The sequence below is a fragment of the Dipodomys merriami genome, unplaced genomic scaffold, assembly GCF_024711535.1.
Source record: "Dipodomys merriami isolate MVZ:Mamm:240054 unplaced genomic scaffold, mDipMer1.0.p SCAF_19, whole genome shotgun sequence".
Taxonomy (NCBI): domain Eukaryota; kingdom Metazoa; phylum Chordata; class Mammalia; order Rodentia; family Heteromyidae; genus Dipodomys; species Dipodomys merriami.
This window is the reverse complement of record NW_027203270.1, coordinates 17,087,518-17,104,201: the sequence shown is the minus strand read 5'-3', so window position 1 is coordinate 17,104,201 and position 16,684 is coordinate 17,087,518. Positions and strand designations below refer to the sequence as shown.

The window sequence follows — 16,684 nt, the reverse complement described above, 5'->3', positions numbered from 1 at the left end:
TATTGGATAACAAGACAATGTAATCAAGAAGCACAGCATTCGATTCTGATAACTGTTTTAGGTGATATACTGTAGAAGACAGAGAAGAGGAATAGTAGATAGACCTTCAAGATCAAGGGACACTTTCCAGAGAATGTTAGACTTGGAGTAGAGCCAGAAATCTGTCTCTGGGTGTGATTTATTTATAAATGTGACCTAAGATGGTGCGACATTAGGAGAGAGGGAAAATACAGGGTTTAGTATTAATGAGCTTTGGGACCCAGAGATCCCAGCTGTCAGGGCACTGGAGAAGAAAGGAGTCAGAAGACAATAGTAAAGGCTCCAGCTGGAGAGGCAAAGTGTGGAAGTGGGAAGACAGGAAGCAGGTTTCAAAGTCCTACTCAGACCATCTGGGTAAGCCGGGGAGGGGGGAGTTGTTGAACAGTCATTCTACAATCCCCTACCACAGATACTAGTATTCTGTAGTTCTATCACACAATTGTCAGAAAATGGTTTAAAAGTTACTAGCTTTACTGTTTTCCACTGCTGATACAGTGACCCATCTCTCCAAATTGGGAATGTAATGTAATTGGGAAGCACCACTCGGTTAATAGGAATGAATAGATTGTATGCTTGTAGAATACTTTATACTTTTCAAAGTGTTAGCATCCTAAACCCATAGTTTTGCAATGTCTATAAAAGTCACTGAAGTTGGAGTGCAGATGAATCTAGCCTTTTTCTTTTTCTTTTCCTTCCTTCCTTCCTTCCTTCCTTCTTTCCTTTCTTCCTTCTTTCCTTCCCTCCCTCCCTCCCTCCCTTCTTTCTTTCTTTCTTTCTTTCTTTCTTTCTTTCTTTCTTTCTTTCTTTCTTTCTTTCTTTCTTTCTTTCTTTCTTTCTTTCTTTCTTTCTTTCTTTCTTTCTTTCTTTCTTTCTTTCTTTCTTTCTTTCTTTTGCCAGTCCTGGGGCTTGAACTCAGAGCCTGGACATTGTCCCTGACCTTCGGTTTTGCTCAAGGCTAGCACTCTACCTCTTGAGCCACAGCACCACTTTTGGCTTTTTCTGTTTATGTGGTGCTGAGGAATCGAACCCAGGGCTTCATATATGCTAGGTGAGCACTCTACCACTTAGCTATCTTCCCAGACCTGAATCCAGCCATTTTCATCAGGCTGAAAGCCAGTAGATGATAGTGATAGGTTAGTCTGACTCATAAGATCCACGGAATATTTTATCTGGGGGACTGGTTAATAGTGAGTATTCAAGAGTATTCAAGAGCCCCTTTCTATGTAGCTATTTTTCTTTACCTACCAATGTTCTGTCCTAATATTAATGTATTTTTAACTAAGGAGAGATTCAACTACTAACCACAGTGGAAGTTCCTACTTTTAGTGCTTTTTCGCATTTCCTCTTTTAACACTAAGGTGCTGGTCTCCTTGATAGGTAGAAATCAGGGTCAAGGTATTTGGGAAAACACTGTAATCATATCACAGAACCTGATGATGATGACTGTGAATCTTTCCAATACCACTGCACACTGTCTTAATACATAATACATTTTTTCCTATAGCACGATAAGATTAGTATTGGTATATTCCCATTACAATTAAGAAAGAGCTTAGAGTAAGAAAGCTAATAGGAGTGGAGCAAAGTATAGGGAACCAGCACTGAAGTGTTATGAATGCCACTATGGAATCCTCCCAGCCTCAGCTCCTTTCCTTAATAATCCCTAGAACAGCTCTCTCAATTCCATTCCTTTCTAATACTTGTCTAACTAGTAACTGAGTCATGTAGGCTTAGGAGGGAAGAGGGATATGATTTTCATGTAACCGAGATAGTATTCATCTAGACAACAGGAAAAAGTAGAGGTGCCATTTTCCCATTACTCCCATGGTCAAAAATTGGATTTAGTGCTTTGGGAAGGTTTAAGATTGCCTTAAGATGGTAAGTCACCAACTGGCTCAACATGTCTACAGTTGGAGCAGCTCCTGGGTTCTGAATAGCCCCAGAATGAGGCAACATAGGACATGGGTTAGATCAGTTTTCCCTAGTCATCTCCTTTCCCACATCCACTAAGGACAGGTGACTGGAGAAACATGACAGGGTAAGTGGATAATAAATAGGTGGGATTCTCCTTGGGACAGGAGTGATATACACAGACTGACAAGAAAGCAGGTGAAGATAACAGATTTAGGCAGCACAGAGAACTGCCAGCGTTGTAATCCTTTGCTTTGCTAATTCCTCACTGCTCCCTGATCCACTGTCTCTTTAGCCTCCACTAGCAGGCTAACATATACTACATAGTTCCAGAACTCTTCTGGACAAAACAAAACAGAGCTTAGTTCTGTGGTGAGATCTTTGGCAAGTTACTTGACAAATATAAATATATTTATCTAATAAAAAGAAGATACTAGTATCTATCTCAGGTCATTATGATATATAAATCAGTTCACAGATATTAAGCTTATATCTCAGTATTTGGCAAGAATAATCTCTGGTAAGATGTGTGGTCTTGTCATCAGTACCACCATCATCATCATCATCATTACTATCACTATCACCACCTTCCTGGTTGTCATCATTCCTGAGTGACAAGAATGGTGAGTGGCTCTCTAAATGAGATATTAATTGTATCTGTAAGCTAGAGACATACAAAAGTGGTTTCTAGACTTCCTGCCTTATGTCTGATCATCCTTATCTGATTCATGAGTAGACAGAACATCCTTATGGAAGCTTGTAATATTGTTGAATTTAATCCATAAGTTCATATGCATACTATGCTTTTCTCTATGTAAATATTTATTTATTTACTTGGGAAAAGATATATAAAATAGTAAAATGAACTCTTAGGATCCTTGGGTTTTATGTAGTTAAGAAAATATTTTTTTAAAAGTTCTACAGGCTCACGCCTGTAATCCTAGCTACTCAGGAGGCTGAGATCTGAGGGTTGCAGTTCAAATCAGCCCAGGCAGGAAAGTCCATGAGATTCTTATCTCCAACAAACCACCAGAAAACCGGAAGTAGCACTATGGTTCAAGTGGTAGAGCACAAGCCTTGAGCTGAAGAGCTGAGGGACAGTGTCCAGGCCTAGAGTTCAATCTCCAAGACTGACCAAAAAAAAAAAAAAGTTCTGTAGTATGTATGTGTGTCTATTCATATATTCACTTACATAATTTTAATTTTAAAAGGTTCCATAAAGCAACATGAAAAGAGAAAACCAAACTGTCATCACAGAGTTTCTCCTCTTGGGTTTACCTGTTGATCCAAATCACCAAGACCTACTCTACGTCTTGTTCCTGGTTATGTATCTTACCACTGTCCTTGGGAACCTCATCATCATCATCCTCATTGGATCGGACTCCCATCTCCACACACCCATGTACTTATTTCTCAGTAACTTGTCCTTCTCTGACCTCTGCTTCTCCTCTGTGACCATTCCTAAAATGTTGCAGAACATGCAGAGCCAAGTCCCAGCCATCCCTTATGCAGGCTGCCTGACACAGATGTATTTCTTTCTGCTATTTGCAGACCTTGAGAGCTTCCTCCTTGTGGCCATGGCCTATGACCGCTATGTGGCCATCTGCTTCCCCCTGCACTACACCAGCATCATGAGCCCCAAACTTTGTCTCTGCCTGGTGTCACTGTCCTGGGTGTTGACTACCATTATCTCTTCGCTGCATACACTGCTCATGGCTCGGCTATCTTTCTGTGCTGATAATGTGATTCCCCATTTTTTCTGTGACATGTCAGCTCTGCTGAAGTTGGCCTGTTCTGACATCCAGATAAATGAAATAATGATATTTATATTGGGAGGGCTTGTCATTATTGTTCCATTCCTGTTGATCTTTTTATCCTATGCACATATTGTGTCCTCTATCCTAAAGGTCCCCTCTGCCAGAGGCATCCGCAAAGCCTTCTCCACCTGTGGCTCCCACCTTTCTGTAGTGTCTCTCTTCTATGGGACAATCATTGGTCTCTACTTGTGTCCTTCAGCGAATAATTCTACTGTCAAGGAAACTGTCATGGCTGTGATGTACACAGTGGTGACCCCTATGCTCAACCCCTTTATTTACAGTCTCAGGAACCAGGACATGAAGGGAGCATTGGAAAGAGTCTTTTCAAAGCACATAATTCACTTTTCTCTACAACAATGACTCTAAAAAGTAATGTTTTACAACTAATGGAATAATATTGAAGCTAAGCAGTATTTTGAATAGTAGAGTAACCCTTAAGCTTTGTGCCACTATTGCAGCACCAGTTCAAGGGAAGAATCTATCATGCCTCTTGAGTTTGTCACCACAATTCAGGTGAGATGTAACTCAAGGCCTGATATATCATGAGTTCTCCTTGATTATTATTAAAAGTTGAATAATACAATGCTAGCCTTCATGTTTATGGCATTCAGAGGCTGTAAAGTACTTTTTAATTCTGTCCCCAAATTCAAATTCCTCAGCTGCTTCAGGGCGTTGCTTCTAAAAATATATCTATTCACTGTCTTTCAATTTATTATGCACATGCTCTTGAATTTTGTTTTTGCTTTCCAGGACCATTTTCCTCTTTCAACCCATTCAGTTCCTAGTTCTCTTGTCATGCCTTGACTATTCATTTGCCTAATAATCCTATTCTAAAATTATCTCTTTTTCTCAACTAAACATACCAAATTATTTGTTAATTCATAATGAATTATTTATTTTTTATAAGATTTATATTTGCATATGAACTCCTTTGTTGAATTAAAATTGTCTAATCTAGAATTGTCCATACAATTCTGCTATACATTGCTGAATTTACAGAGAGTAAAATAGTGGCCCTAAGTATAGCATAATACAATATTAATAGTGACAGGACTGAAACTTATTTGCAATTCCTAGATATGTGTTTTTGTTCTCCTGGAATATATACTGAAACAATTTAATAATTTCTTTTCTTACCAAGTATAATTGTCATGAATAAGGTACCTCCTAATCTCTACAATGCCTAGTTTAGTGCTTTGTATACTTACTCTGGATGGAAAGTAAAGTTATTGATTTGACTTGAATGTATTTGTTTTTTTTGGGTCCAGTCGTGGGGCCTGAACTCTGGGCCTGGGCGCTATCCCTTAGCTCTTCAGCTCAAGACTAGCGCTCTACCACTTGAGCCACAGCGCCACTTCCAGCTTTTTTCTTTTTGCTTATGTGGTGCTGAGGAATCGAACCCAGGGCCTCATGCATGCAAGGCAAGCACTCTACCACTGAGCCACCTTCCCAGCCCCTTGAATGTATTTTTTTTATCAGCTTTTTAAAAAAATTGTGAAAATACTGTACAGCGGGGTTACAATTACATGGGCAAGATAATGAGTACATTTCTTATCAAGCATTGGGCCTCTTCCTTTGTTTCCCCTTCCCATCCCTTCCCATCCCCCTCCACCTAATCCTCCCCCCCCACCAAAGTTTTAAAGTTCATTTTTGAATGTATTTTTATGTTTCCAAAATGATACTCTAAAACCACTTTTAAGAAGAAGTCTTACTAACAATGCCAATGTTAACTTTATTTCTCATTAAAAATTATTGACTACTAAAGAGGGACTCATTTGAAAGCATCCAACCAAATAAATAAATAATAAAGTAGAATGTAAAGTTTTTACATAGTCCTGACAGTTAAAAGTTGGGGAATGAGCTGCATTCTGGTGGCACACATCTGTAATGCTAACTATTCAAGAGGCTGAGATCTAAAAGCCAGCCTGGGCAGACAAATCTGTGAGACTTATTTCCAATTAACCAGCTAATTGTTGGAAGTGGAGTAAAAAAAACCAAATGAGAATCTAAAGCCCTGAGTTCCACCCTAGTATTGCCACATGCAAAAAAAGAAAAATAGAAAAATAGAAGAAGAGAAAAAAGAAAGGATTAACCACTATGAAAGTAGAAAACAGGGCTGGGAAGGTGGCTCAGTGGTAGAGTGCTTGCCTTGCATGCATGAGGCCCTGGGTTCGATTCCTCAGCACCACATAAGCAAAAAGAAAAAAGCCGGAAGTGGCATTGTGGCTCAAGTGGTAGAGGGCTAGCCTTGAGCTGAAGAGCTGAGGGACAGCGCCCAGGCCCAGAGTTCAGGCCCCATGACAGGACCCCCCCCCCAAAAAAAAAAAGAAAGTAGAAAACATCGATGGAGTAAAAAACAAAAACAAAAACACCCACAATATTAATAGCAATTTTAAAGTAAATGGAACAAATGTATTTGAAACAAAAGTGAATAAAAAGCATAGGTAAGAGTTACATGGGTAAAATGGAATCAAATGAACAGCAAAAGAGGCAATTTAAGAATTAAAGTGAGGCCGGGCACTGGTAGCTCACGCCTGTAATCCTAGCTACTCAGGATCTGAGGATCAAGGTTCAAAGCCAGCCTGGGCAGGAAAGTCCATGAGACTCCTCTCTTCAATTAACCACCAGAAAACCGGAAGTGGCCCTTTGGCTCAAGAGGTACAGTGCTCGCCTTGAGCTGAAGAGCTGAGGGACAGTGCCCAGGCCCAGAGTTCAAGCCCCACAACCGTATTAAAAAAAAAAAAAAAAGAATTAAAGTGAGATTAAGGTAAGTTGTATTTGATCAGTATCAGTGCATGTGTAATATATGCATTGAAATATTATAGTTAACCCTATTAACATAGGCTTATGCATGCTAATAAAAAGCAAGTGACTAATGATAAATATCAAAGGGAAAATACAGACATAATTTGGTTAGGAACTTACATACTATTAAAAGTTGTTCAGGGCTAGGAAGGTAGCTCAGTGGTAGAGTGCTTGCCTTGCATGCATGAGGCCCTGGGTTCGATTCCTCAGTACCACATAAGCAGAAAAAAAGCCAGAAATGGCGCTGTGGCTCAAGTGGTAGAGTGCTAGCCTTGAGCTGAAGAGCTGTGGGACAGTACTCAGGCCCAGAGTTCAGGCCCCATGACTGGCAAAAAAAAAAAAAAAAAAAAAAGTTGTTCAATAAAACAAAAAAAGATTGAATAGATTACATATCATTATTAGACTTAGGACTTTGGATATCTATTCCATTTTTTTTCTCCCTTGAACACTGAGAATATTAGTGTCTTCCTTGTTAAATCAATCTTCCATTTGACTGAGACATATGCATGGAGCACTTAGGACTGTGCTTGCTACACTAAGTGTTAGCTTTTATTATTTTTATGACCAAAATTTCCTTTACATCCTTTTATAGTGAGTGATCATAAAAATGTTTAAAATATTTATTAACATTTATAGGTAGGAGTTGATTAATCCATAAATACTAGTCTAAGATTCTATACTAGGAAGTTAAGAATGAGGGTGTTTTATTCGTAGTGCTATGACTAAATCTCTTAGATGTCTTCTTTCATGTAAAAAGGAAATTGGAAGCTGGGTGCCAGTAGCTCACACCTGTAATCCTAACTATTCAGGAGGCTGAGATCTAAGGATCACGGTTCAAAGCCAGCCCAGGCTGGAAAAGCCGTGAGACTCTTATCTCCAATAAACCACCAGAAAACTGGCACTGGTGCTGTGGCTCAAGTGATAGAGTGCTTGCTTGAGCTGAAGAGCTGAGGGACAGTGTCCAGGCCCAGAGTTCAAGCCCCATGACTGACAAAAAAAGGAAATTGGAGATTGCCATATATAAAATTATAACATTTATGTTTCACAATGGGGTAGGGGAAAGATAGGAAAAAAGAGATTTAATAATTGACTCTGGATAGAAGTAGAAGTTGATTTGGGTGGATGAAGAATTTTATTTTTTGTTTTTGCCAGTCCTGGGCTTTGAACTCTGGGCCTGGACACTGTCCTTGAGCATTCTACCACTTGAGCCACAATACCACCTCCGGTTTTTTCTGTTTATGTGGCACTGGGGAATGGAACCCAGGGCTTCATGCATTCTAGGAAAGTACTCTACCCTAAGCCATATTTCCAGCCTGGATGAAGAATTTGATCTTTCTCCCCTTTTGAATTCCTACAATGATAAATGGTAGATATAGAACAAAAAGGAAAAGTTTAAGCCACTGTAAAAATACCCAAATCTTTAGTGAAGTAAAGTGCATCTAGCCAAGTCACCTTCAAATCCTCTTTCAACTCTACTGCTGCTCAGGCTTCCTCTCTACCTCCTGCTGGCAGGTGGTTCACTCTTTCTTCCCTCTCCACAAAGACTCCTCCCTTATCTTCATTCTTTCCCCCTTTTTATTCTCCCCAAATATAAAAGCATTATTTCAAACATTCAGGAGTACAGCAGCAGTGCTCTGTGGTGGGCTAGGGAGCGGGAAGAAGCAGGGGAAGGAAAGGGAAGGGAGAGAGAAGAGGCAGGGAGAAGTAGGTTTGGTTAATATTGATGATGAAATGTCGGTTAACACAGATCAGCCTTTATACCGCTTGGGGGGCAGCTCTGCACCTGAACCCCCTTTTTAGGGCGCCTTTCACCTCTTTGTTTCTAAGACTATAGATGAAAGGGTTCAAGGTCGGTGTGACCACCGCATAGACCACGCTGGCCAAACGGTCATAGCGTGCGGAATAGGCAGAAGATGGCCGGAAATAGACGGAGAGGACAGAGCCAAAGAAAAGTGACACCACCACCAGATGGGCTCCACAAGTGGAGAAGGCCCGGCGCCGGCCCCCCGCCGATTTCACACCCAGCACCGCCACGAGGATGCGCGCATAGGAGAGGGACACCAGGAGCAATGGGGTCAGCACCACAGCCAGGCCTTCGGAGAAGATGGCAGTCTCTGCAGTGGATGTGTCCGAGGTCGCCAAGCTCAGCATCACTGTCATGTCACAGAAGAAGTGGTGCACAGGGGCGCAGCTGGGGTAGGAGAGCGCGGAGATGAGCAGTGTGTGGAGGAGAGAGTGCAGGTGGGCCACGGCCCAGGACACTACCACCAGCACTGTGCAGCGCCAGGGTGTCATCACCGCACCGTAGTGCAGTGGCCGGCAGACAGCCACCGCACGGTCATAAGACATGGCTGCCAAGAGGTAGCTCTCGGTGATACCCAGAGCCACAAAGAAGTACATCTGGGCAAAGCATGCCTGGAAGGACACCGCCTGGCCGGGGTGGAGCAGGATGGCCAGCAGTCGGGGGACGGTGACTGTAGTAAAGCAGACATCCACAAGGCTCAAGTGACCCAAGAAGTAATACATGGGGGCACTCAAAGCTCCATCAGACCTCACCAGCACCACCATGCTCAGGTTGCCCAGGGCATTGAGCAGGTAGACACTGAGGAAGAGCAGGAACAACAGTGGGTGAGCGTCTGGACCATCCATCAAGCCGAGGAGGAGGAACTCCGGGTGGGATGTGAGGTTGACCAGAGCCATAGGATGCCAGGTGGACCCTGAGGGGGAGAGATGGGACAGTCCAAGTTTTGGGAGCTCCAGGTAAACTTCCTGTACAATGAAGTTCTACGTATACATTGTTGTATGTCCACAGAGATAATATAAATGTCTGCTTGCTGAAATGCAGTGAAAATCATATTGCTCATGCAATGATCTCAATTTTATAAAGAAACTGAATTTCAGAAAATAGGTAGAGGGTAAATCCCAAGTTAGGATCTATCAAACTGTGCCGCTAAGGTAATGTGATCTCCCTGAGCTTCTACTTCTTTAATGAAGAAAATGCTAGTATCTCTCAGTGAAGTCAGTCATGAGGATAAAATAGATGGAAGGATAATAATGATCAAAATATTCAGTATATTATCATCACCTTTAGTTGTTTAATCAAACTGGGGCAGAGGTAGCAACCAGACCACCCAAATTGTAGCCTAAAATATCTTCAGAAAACCTTACTGCATTAGCTATTCATTTTCACTGCACATTGAATGCTACATCAGAAACTGACAAATGTGTTCTGTAACCAGACATGTTTTAAATATTAGTTTTGGGGTTATATAGTCTCTCTTGCATCTACTTGGTTCTGCCATTGTAGGGCAAAAACAGCCATTCACAACATGTAAATGAATGGGCAAGGCTATGTTTCAATAAAGTTTTGTAACAAAGTAAATGGTGGGCTGGATTGAACCATGGGACATGAGTTGCTGCTCTTGTACTAGACACTGCAAGAGACAAGTAAATAAACCAGTCTTGGCTTTTTCCCCTCAGTTTGGTGTGAAATATCTTGCAGAGCTATTAGTACTTTTCTAATTTTATAAACCAAGTGGTAATGAATTATTCTTCCTGGAGGAATAGAGAAATGGGACCTGAACCAGGTCTTGAGAATGAATAGGATTTCCTCAGATAGACATACTCTTCCATAGGCAGAAAGAGCTTTCTAGACAGTGAGGAGCGATTGTGTGGGGTTCTTGGTACAAGAAAGATGGAGTCAAGAGGCTGAAGCATCTGCATAAAACATGGGACAAGGCTTGTGTATGATCTGATCTCAGTACCCAAAACAGCCAGAAAGAACATTTCTGAATTTCCTGATTAACAAAGTGATTTTCATGATCTCAGAAATAATACATTCATTTTTGTTTTCACTTCAATCTCTTCCTTAAAATAACATATCCCTTTCTCCCACTTCTCCAAAGTCTCTAAACATGTTTTTATTGTTAAAATAATCTGCCCACTGTTTGCCAGGAGGGAGAGTCAGCCTTTGATGAAAGCCCAGCAAATGAGTGAACAATAGTGAGCTGCCTTGCGCTGCCATGTCTAGTGGTCTGACCACAAAATGTGTCCACTAAGATTTGTGGAATGAGGCTATTTGAAGAGCAATGGTTGATAAAAGATGTAAAGGAGAGGGAATGCTGGGCAAGGTTCAGTGAACACACCTGTGAACTTCCAGGACAAGCCCAGAGTAAATCTGAATGCTTCCACATCTCTTTATCAGGGTTGCCTGTGAACTTTCCTAGGTAACAGAACTTTACCTGTGAACTAACCTGCTAGACTCATGCAAATAGAGCCAAGGTATTGGCAGCCCTCCAATCCATCCTTTTTGACTGTTCAAATTCTCCTTTGTAGAGTCTGTGACATTTATTTCCCAACTTTTCCTTAGGCAGGTACACGATGCTGGGGAAAGGGCATGTTTTTGAAGTCAGAGCACTTTGGTTCTTATCCTGAATGACTATAAATATGGAGCCATTTTCACTTAATATCCCTCTCTTTATTTGTAAAAATTGTTGATTCCTCTCTTAAGCAGAGAGGTTCAGTCAAGGTTAAGTGAGGTAATGTATGCAAAAGGATTTGGTACAGAATAGATGCCAATAGGTTTTTACTACCTTTTCTCTCAAAGTCTGATGGCTTTTTTTCTGCTTCCTCATGGCTTCTTGAGATAAACCGGTCTAGAACTGAAGGGCTATAGTTGGTTTTTCTTAATTGCAGCTGAAACTTTCTGTCTTATATGTTCTCCAAATAGCTTCAGTTTGGGGAAACAAAGTTAACATTTGGCAAGTCTGCTTTTTCTGAAGGCTTTGACTTAATGATTAGATGCATCTCTTCAAGGTCTACTAAGTATTCTTTTTCTCCAATCCAAACAACTCTTCTGCTTTAGAGCCTTCTTTTTTAGTATATGTTAGTCCTGGAGATTGAACTCAGGGAGCTTTTATGCTTTCTACCACTTGAGCCACAGCTCCACTCCTGGCTTTTTTTGATGGTTAATTGGAAATAAGAGTCTCATGGGCGCTCCAACTGTGATCCTCAGAACTCATCTCAGATCCTCAGAGTAGCTAGGATTAGAGATGTGAGCTGCTAGTGCCTGGCCAAGATACTTTGTTTCTTTCTTTTTTCTATTTTTTTTTGGTCAGTTGTGGAGCTTGAACTCAGGGCCTGGGCACTGTCCTTGAGCTCTTTTTGCACAAGGCTAGTGCTCTACCACTTTGATCCACAGCTCCACTTCCAGTTTTTCGAATGGTTAATTAGAGATAAGAGTCTCACGGGGACTTTTCTGCCCAGGCTGGTTCCAAATCATGATCCTCAGATCTCAGTTTCCTGAGTTGCTAAGATTACAGGCCTGAGCCACTGGTGTCCTGCAAGATCCTTTCTTATATGACTTAACTTACATATTTCTTTCATCCTGTCACCCTTTATTTTATTCATGCTTTCTTAAAAGAAATTGGACAATGTGGTCTTGCTAAGGTTAAGCTACATGGGGTTACTTGGGATAGTAGAACGGCTCAGCCATATAACCCATGCTTGTTTATTGAATGACTGGTCCAGGTTAGGTGTTGTATTGGGGCACTTGGGGACACAGAGTTAAGCCAGCCATTGTCCTTGACTTCCAGCTATCAGTAGGCTAGTAAACTCCACATTAACTTTGTGAATGAAGTAGGGGTGATTCTTTTTGCCTGGCTGATCTAGGAGAAGATGGGATACAAATTGGGTGTGGGAAAATGAGTTGAACATTACCATATATATAGATACTTGGAAGTGAAAAGGTCAGTATAGGTAACGAAGAGAGAAGGTGAAGGCACGGGAAGATGTATTGTGTTGGGACTTTAGCTAACATGTGTCTGTTCCACTGTAATACCGTGTAGAGATGGAGATGGAGTAGAGAGAAAGACAGGACACAAGGCAAGGGGACAGCAGGGGCTGGGTTCTCTCACCTGCAGGACAGCATGCCAGACCTTAACCCGGTCTACAGAGTATGTGGGCTGTTCTCCCTTCTGGCCAGAGATCCCCAATCTTGAGGGCCGATGCATTGCTCTCTGTTGCAGCCCGGAGACTTTGGTGTGTTCCTGTGGGCTGACAGGACAATGATAGAGAGGTAGAGAGAGAGGGAGAGAAGGAGAGAGAGAAAGAGAAAGGAGAGAAGAGAGGAGGAGAGAGAGAGAGCGGGGGTGGGGGTGGGGAAGAAGAGCTGTGAACACTGAGAATTCCCGAGTCCCACATTGCCCATTTGGATGCTATCCAACATGGCTCCCAGTATTCTTTCATACCTTCCAAGGCTGTGTTAGGTTTCCTTGTACCCCTAGCCCAGCCTGGCTAGTCTCTTCACTGTCTCTTACAGCTTTCTCACAAGCCTTTCCTGCATACAGTTTATCACCTCAAATGCTTTTCCTAACCAGATACAGTACCAAACCCTGGCTCTACTTCCTCCCAGAAGCCCCATCTTTTTCTGGATTTTGTAGCTACTCAACTGCCTTCCTTTCTATCTCTTGTAAGCTTATTAAAACCCAGTCTTCATTTGCTGATATTAAAATGACTTTTTATGCTGTGATGCACTTTGAACATCACAGAATTTTTTTTTTTTTGGATCCGGTTGTGGGCCTGAACTCTGGGCCTGGGCGCTGTCCTTCAGCTCTTCAGCTCAAGGCTAGCACTCTACCACTTGAGCCACAGCGCCAATTCCGGCTTTTTTTCTGCTTATGTGGTGCTGAGGAATCGAACCCAGGGCCTCATGCATGCAAGGCAAGCGCTCTACCACTGAGCCACCTTCCCAGCCCCACAGAATTTTTTTTATACCACAGAATGGCAGATGTTTTTCACCTTTGGTTTTGCACAGGCCTCTCCTGGCTCTTCAGAGGATGTGGCATTTGAACAGCAGCAGCTTTTTTTGTATGTTTTTTTTTATTATTGTAAAAATGCTGTACAGAGGCTGAAGCACTTTTTTAATAATTTACTGAACAGACAAGGATGGAAGAGAATTTTACAGAAGCACATGCAAATGAACTTACAAGGGAAACCTTAAAGGAAGTTACTAAACTTTAAATATCTCCTTCCCGAGCTGGGAAGGTGGCTCGGTGGTAGAGTGCTTGCCTCACATGAATGAAGCCCTGGATTCGATTCCTCAGCACCACATAATCAGAAAAAGCCAGAAATGGGGCTGTGGCTCAAGTGGTAGAGCACTAGCTTTGAGCTGAAGAGCTGAGGGACAGCGCCCAGGCCCAGAGTTCAAGCCCCATGACCACCACCAACAAAAAAATCTTCCTCCCTCCCTCCTTTACTCTCTCTCTCCCCCCACTTTTGGAATAATTAAGAGTGTGGCATAGTGGTGCATACCTCTATTCACAGCTACTTAGGAGGCCTGAGGCCAGAGAATCACTTGGGCCCAATAATTTGAGACCAGCCTGGGAAACCTAGTAAGACCCTAATCTCTAGAAAGGAAGTGGGATGTTTATACTATCCTCACAATCACTTAATAAATGCTCACAGCTCCTAACAGCTAACTACTTTCAATAATGGCTTTGTCAGCTCTTCCTGAAGCTCTTGATACACAGGACTGGGTTCTTTGCTGCTGAATGCTGCTGCTGATGCAGAGCCCTTCCTGAGGCCCAGGGATGGCTGGTGTTGGTTTGAAATGGTTAGGGAGTATTGGTTTAAAGTAGCAAAGGGAAGCATGGATGTATAAGATCTAAAAACAGTAGCCCTTTCCTCCCAGGAAGCTTGCTGCCCTCAACCCTCGGTGGCAAGCCATCCAGTAAACATTCAGTGGCATCAAGACACAGAAATGCATGAAGATTCACACCTGTGAAAGGATACAGACATCCTGATACATCCAGACAAACAAGTAATACACTCACTATGGTAACACACTCTTGCAGGCACACACAGGCTATCAGAGTCACTAATGCACAGATATAGAAAGGTCCGCAATTTATGTCCTTAGAGAAGAATATTCATATGTTAGCATGAAGACAGAGACAGAATCCCTCCACCCACCCCTCTCTCTCGCCTCTTGCCACAGGTAGGCCTGCCTTAATAGAGTAGGAGGGGACAGTGATTAAAGAGTAGAAACCACCACATGCCTCATTATCGTCATTCGTGGGGGTTCTGTCCAGTTCCTTGAACCAATATCTTTCTGGATAATCTAGATACTTCTCTAGGTGATATCCCAAATAGCTTTCTGCTCAACATACTTTTAACCCAAGATGAGACCTTTTTATTCGAATGTTTCCCCTTCTATATTCCTCTACCAATTTCTCACTCATTTTCTTCCTGCAATTCATTCAATAATCTTTAACATTGCACCTGCTCCATGCCAGACAGGTACTTAAACATGAATCCAAGACTTTCAGAATCATAGTAGAGGAGTTTGCCTTCTTATCTTGATATTGGACAACTGACAATGAGTCTTCAATGCCGTCTTCCCCATATCATAAGTAGGGGAAGCAAGACCTGGAAAACAGGCTGGAACCATTCAGCAATCTGGGGACCAGACAAGATTCCAACTACAGGCTCACAGTCCTACCTGTAGTTCAATCCATGCACTCTGCACACATTGGCAGGTACTGCTTTAGCCCCTTCCCTTGAACACTTGATTTATCTTCTTTGCCTTCCTGCTACCGATTATTCTCCCTGCTGGCAAGCTGCCTATCTGACAACTCACCTGTGAATGTAAAGGGCTCTGCTATCTGCAGCACATAGTCAGAGGATGGCCTGCTTGCAGCAGAGCAAGAGTTAGGTTGGCAATACCCCGGAGAAGGTTTTCTATCACAGCCCAAAGTGGGAGGAGTGACCTACAGGCAGAGGAGGTCATCCACTAATTAACAAGGAACTCTATGGGGAGCCATAGTGGCCTCTGCAGCCCTCAGCCCCATGAGGACTTCTCTACTCTCAGCCAACCTGGCTTCTGCTCTCCTGCTCTGCTAGGGACAGAGTGGGAGAGGGAGAACAAGGGTGTCTGGGAATGTGTCCTTGAGACAGATGCTTCTCAATGTGGTAGCCAGTTTACTAAAACACTGTGTGCTAAGAGGGTGCCCCTCTTCTGACTCCTTTCCAAAGTGAAGAAGGTCAAAGACCCACATGCAAGGTACCCTGAGCTCTTCCTCCCTGGCTTTCCCTACCAGTAGCTATGACCATCATCCCTAAGTTGCTACCTCACTGTGCAACCTTGTAGATGGAGGAGCTCCTCCTCCTGATCTCACGGTAAGGAGAGCATCATGACAGGAACTAGATGCCCATCTCCCAATACGGACTTCAGAAGCCCTTCCCCAAGCTCCAGGCACATCCCAAGCCCCAGAGAGCCCACCTTAGAAGCTAAGGAAAGAAAGGAAGGAGCTAGAGTTCCTTATTCACCTCAGGCAGGATCAGGTCAGTGCCGTGGAGCCCCGCATCCTGTGTGGAGCTATTCTTGTTGGACTTGAGGTTTGCTGCCCACTCACTCTAGTCAGACTGCAGATGCCACAATCTCAGAGCTGTCCAGTTAATTCCAGAACATGATGGTTTATGTTCTCAGTTCCAAAAGTCTTCTGAGTGTCCTGATATTCTAGATAGACCAGCATCTCCCGAGATCAGTCTCCCCACATCTTTTTCTTGTCTTTCCTTCTTCTAGCTGGCATGACTTCTAATGCTTGTGGAGCTGAGAGTCTAGCCCACAAATGAACTTCTCTAGCTTGACTATCCATTTACATAACATTTATCCATTGTCCATGGCATGTCAGTCCTCATGGTCTCCCATGAGTTCCAGAGGAGTCTTGGGATGAGGGAGATATTCAACTTCAATGGACTTGACCTTAGGCAAGTCATTTCTTCTTTATGAGTCTCAATTTCCTCATTGGTAAATTTGGAAGTGTGAACTGCTGACATGTGATGATCCCTTTGTGTTTGAGGATGTGCAACTGAAGATCTGACCCTAACGTTAAGTTTGAGAGGAGAAGACAAAGGCACAAATGACTACATTGTTGGTCAGTAAGTGCCGCAGGGGTTTGAATAGAAGAGGCTGCACCCGAGACTTGGGATGTTTAGAGAGAACTTCTGGGAGGAAGTGCAGTTTAAACTGATCAGAAGAATGGGAAGATTTGGGATTGTTGGGATTGTGGAAAGTATCTGGGAGGCACAGTTACTGTAGAAGGGACTCAGGG

General features: G+C 42.7%; 2 protein-coding genes across 2 annotated transcripts; one reads left to right on the top strand and one right to left on the bottom strand.

Annotated features, from left to right (window-relative positions):
* The first annotated feature begins 3,176 nt into the window (after positions 1-3,176).
* LOC138830521 (olfactory receptor-like protein DTMT) lies at positions 3,177-12,349 on the top strand. The gene is made up of 2 exons (XM_070026901.1): positions 3,177-4,085; positions 12,302-12,349. Exons 1-2 carry the CDS (start codon positions 3,177-3,179, stop codon positions 12,347-12,349), a joined length of 957 nt encoding a protein of 318 aa, XP_069883002.1.
* Positions 8,328-9,272, bottom strand: LOC138830493 (olfactory receptor family 1 subfamily R member 1 pseudogene). The gene has a single exon (XM_070026879.1). The coding sequence runs from the start codon at positions 9,270-9,272 to the stop codon at positions 8,328-8,330; it is 945 nt and encodes a 314-aa protein (XP_069882980.1).
* Positions 12,350-16,684: the final 4,335 nt, after the last annotated feature.

Coding starts and splice junctions, on each gene's coding strand:
- LOC138830521 (XM_070026901.1), top strand. CDS start 3,177: ATGAAAAGAGAAAACCAAACTGTCATCACAGAGTTTCTCCTCTTGGGT. Junction 4,086..12,301: donor TGAAGGGAGCATTGGAAAGA/GTCTTTTCAAAG, acceptor CCATATATATAG/ATACTTGGAAGTGAAAAGGT.
- LOC138830493 (XM_070026879.1), bottom strand. CDS start 9,272: ATGGCTCTGGTCAACCTCACATCCCACCCGGAGTTCCTCCTCCTCGGC.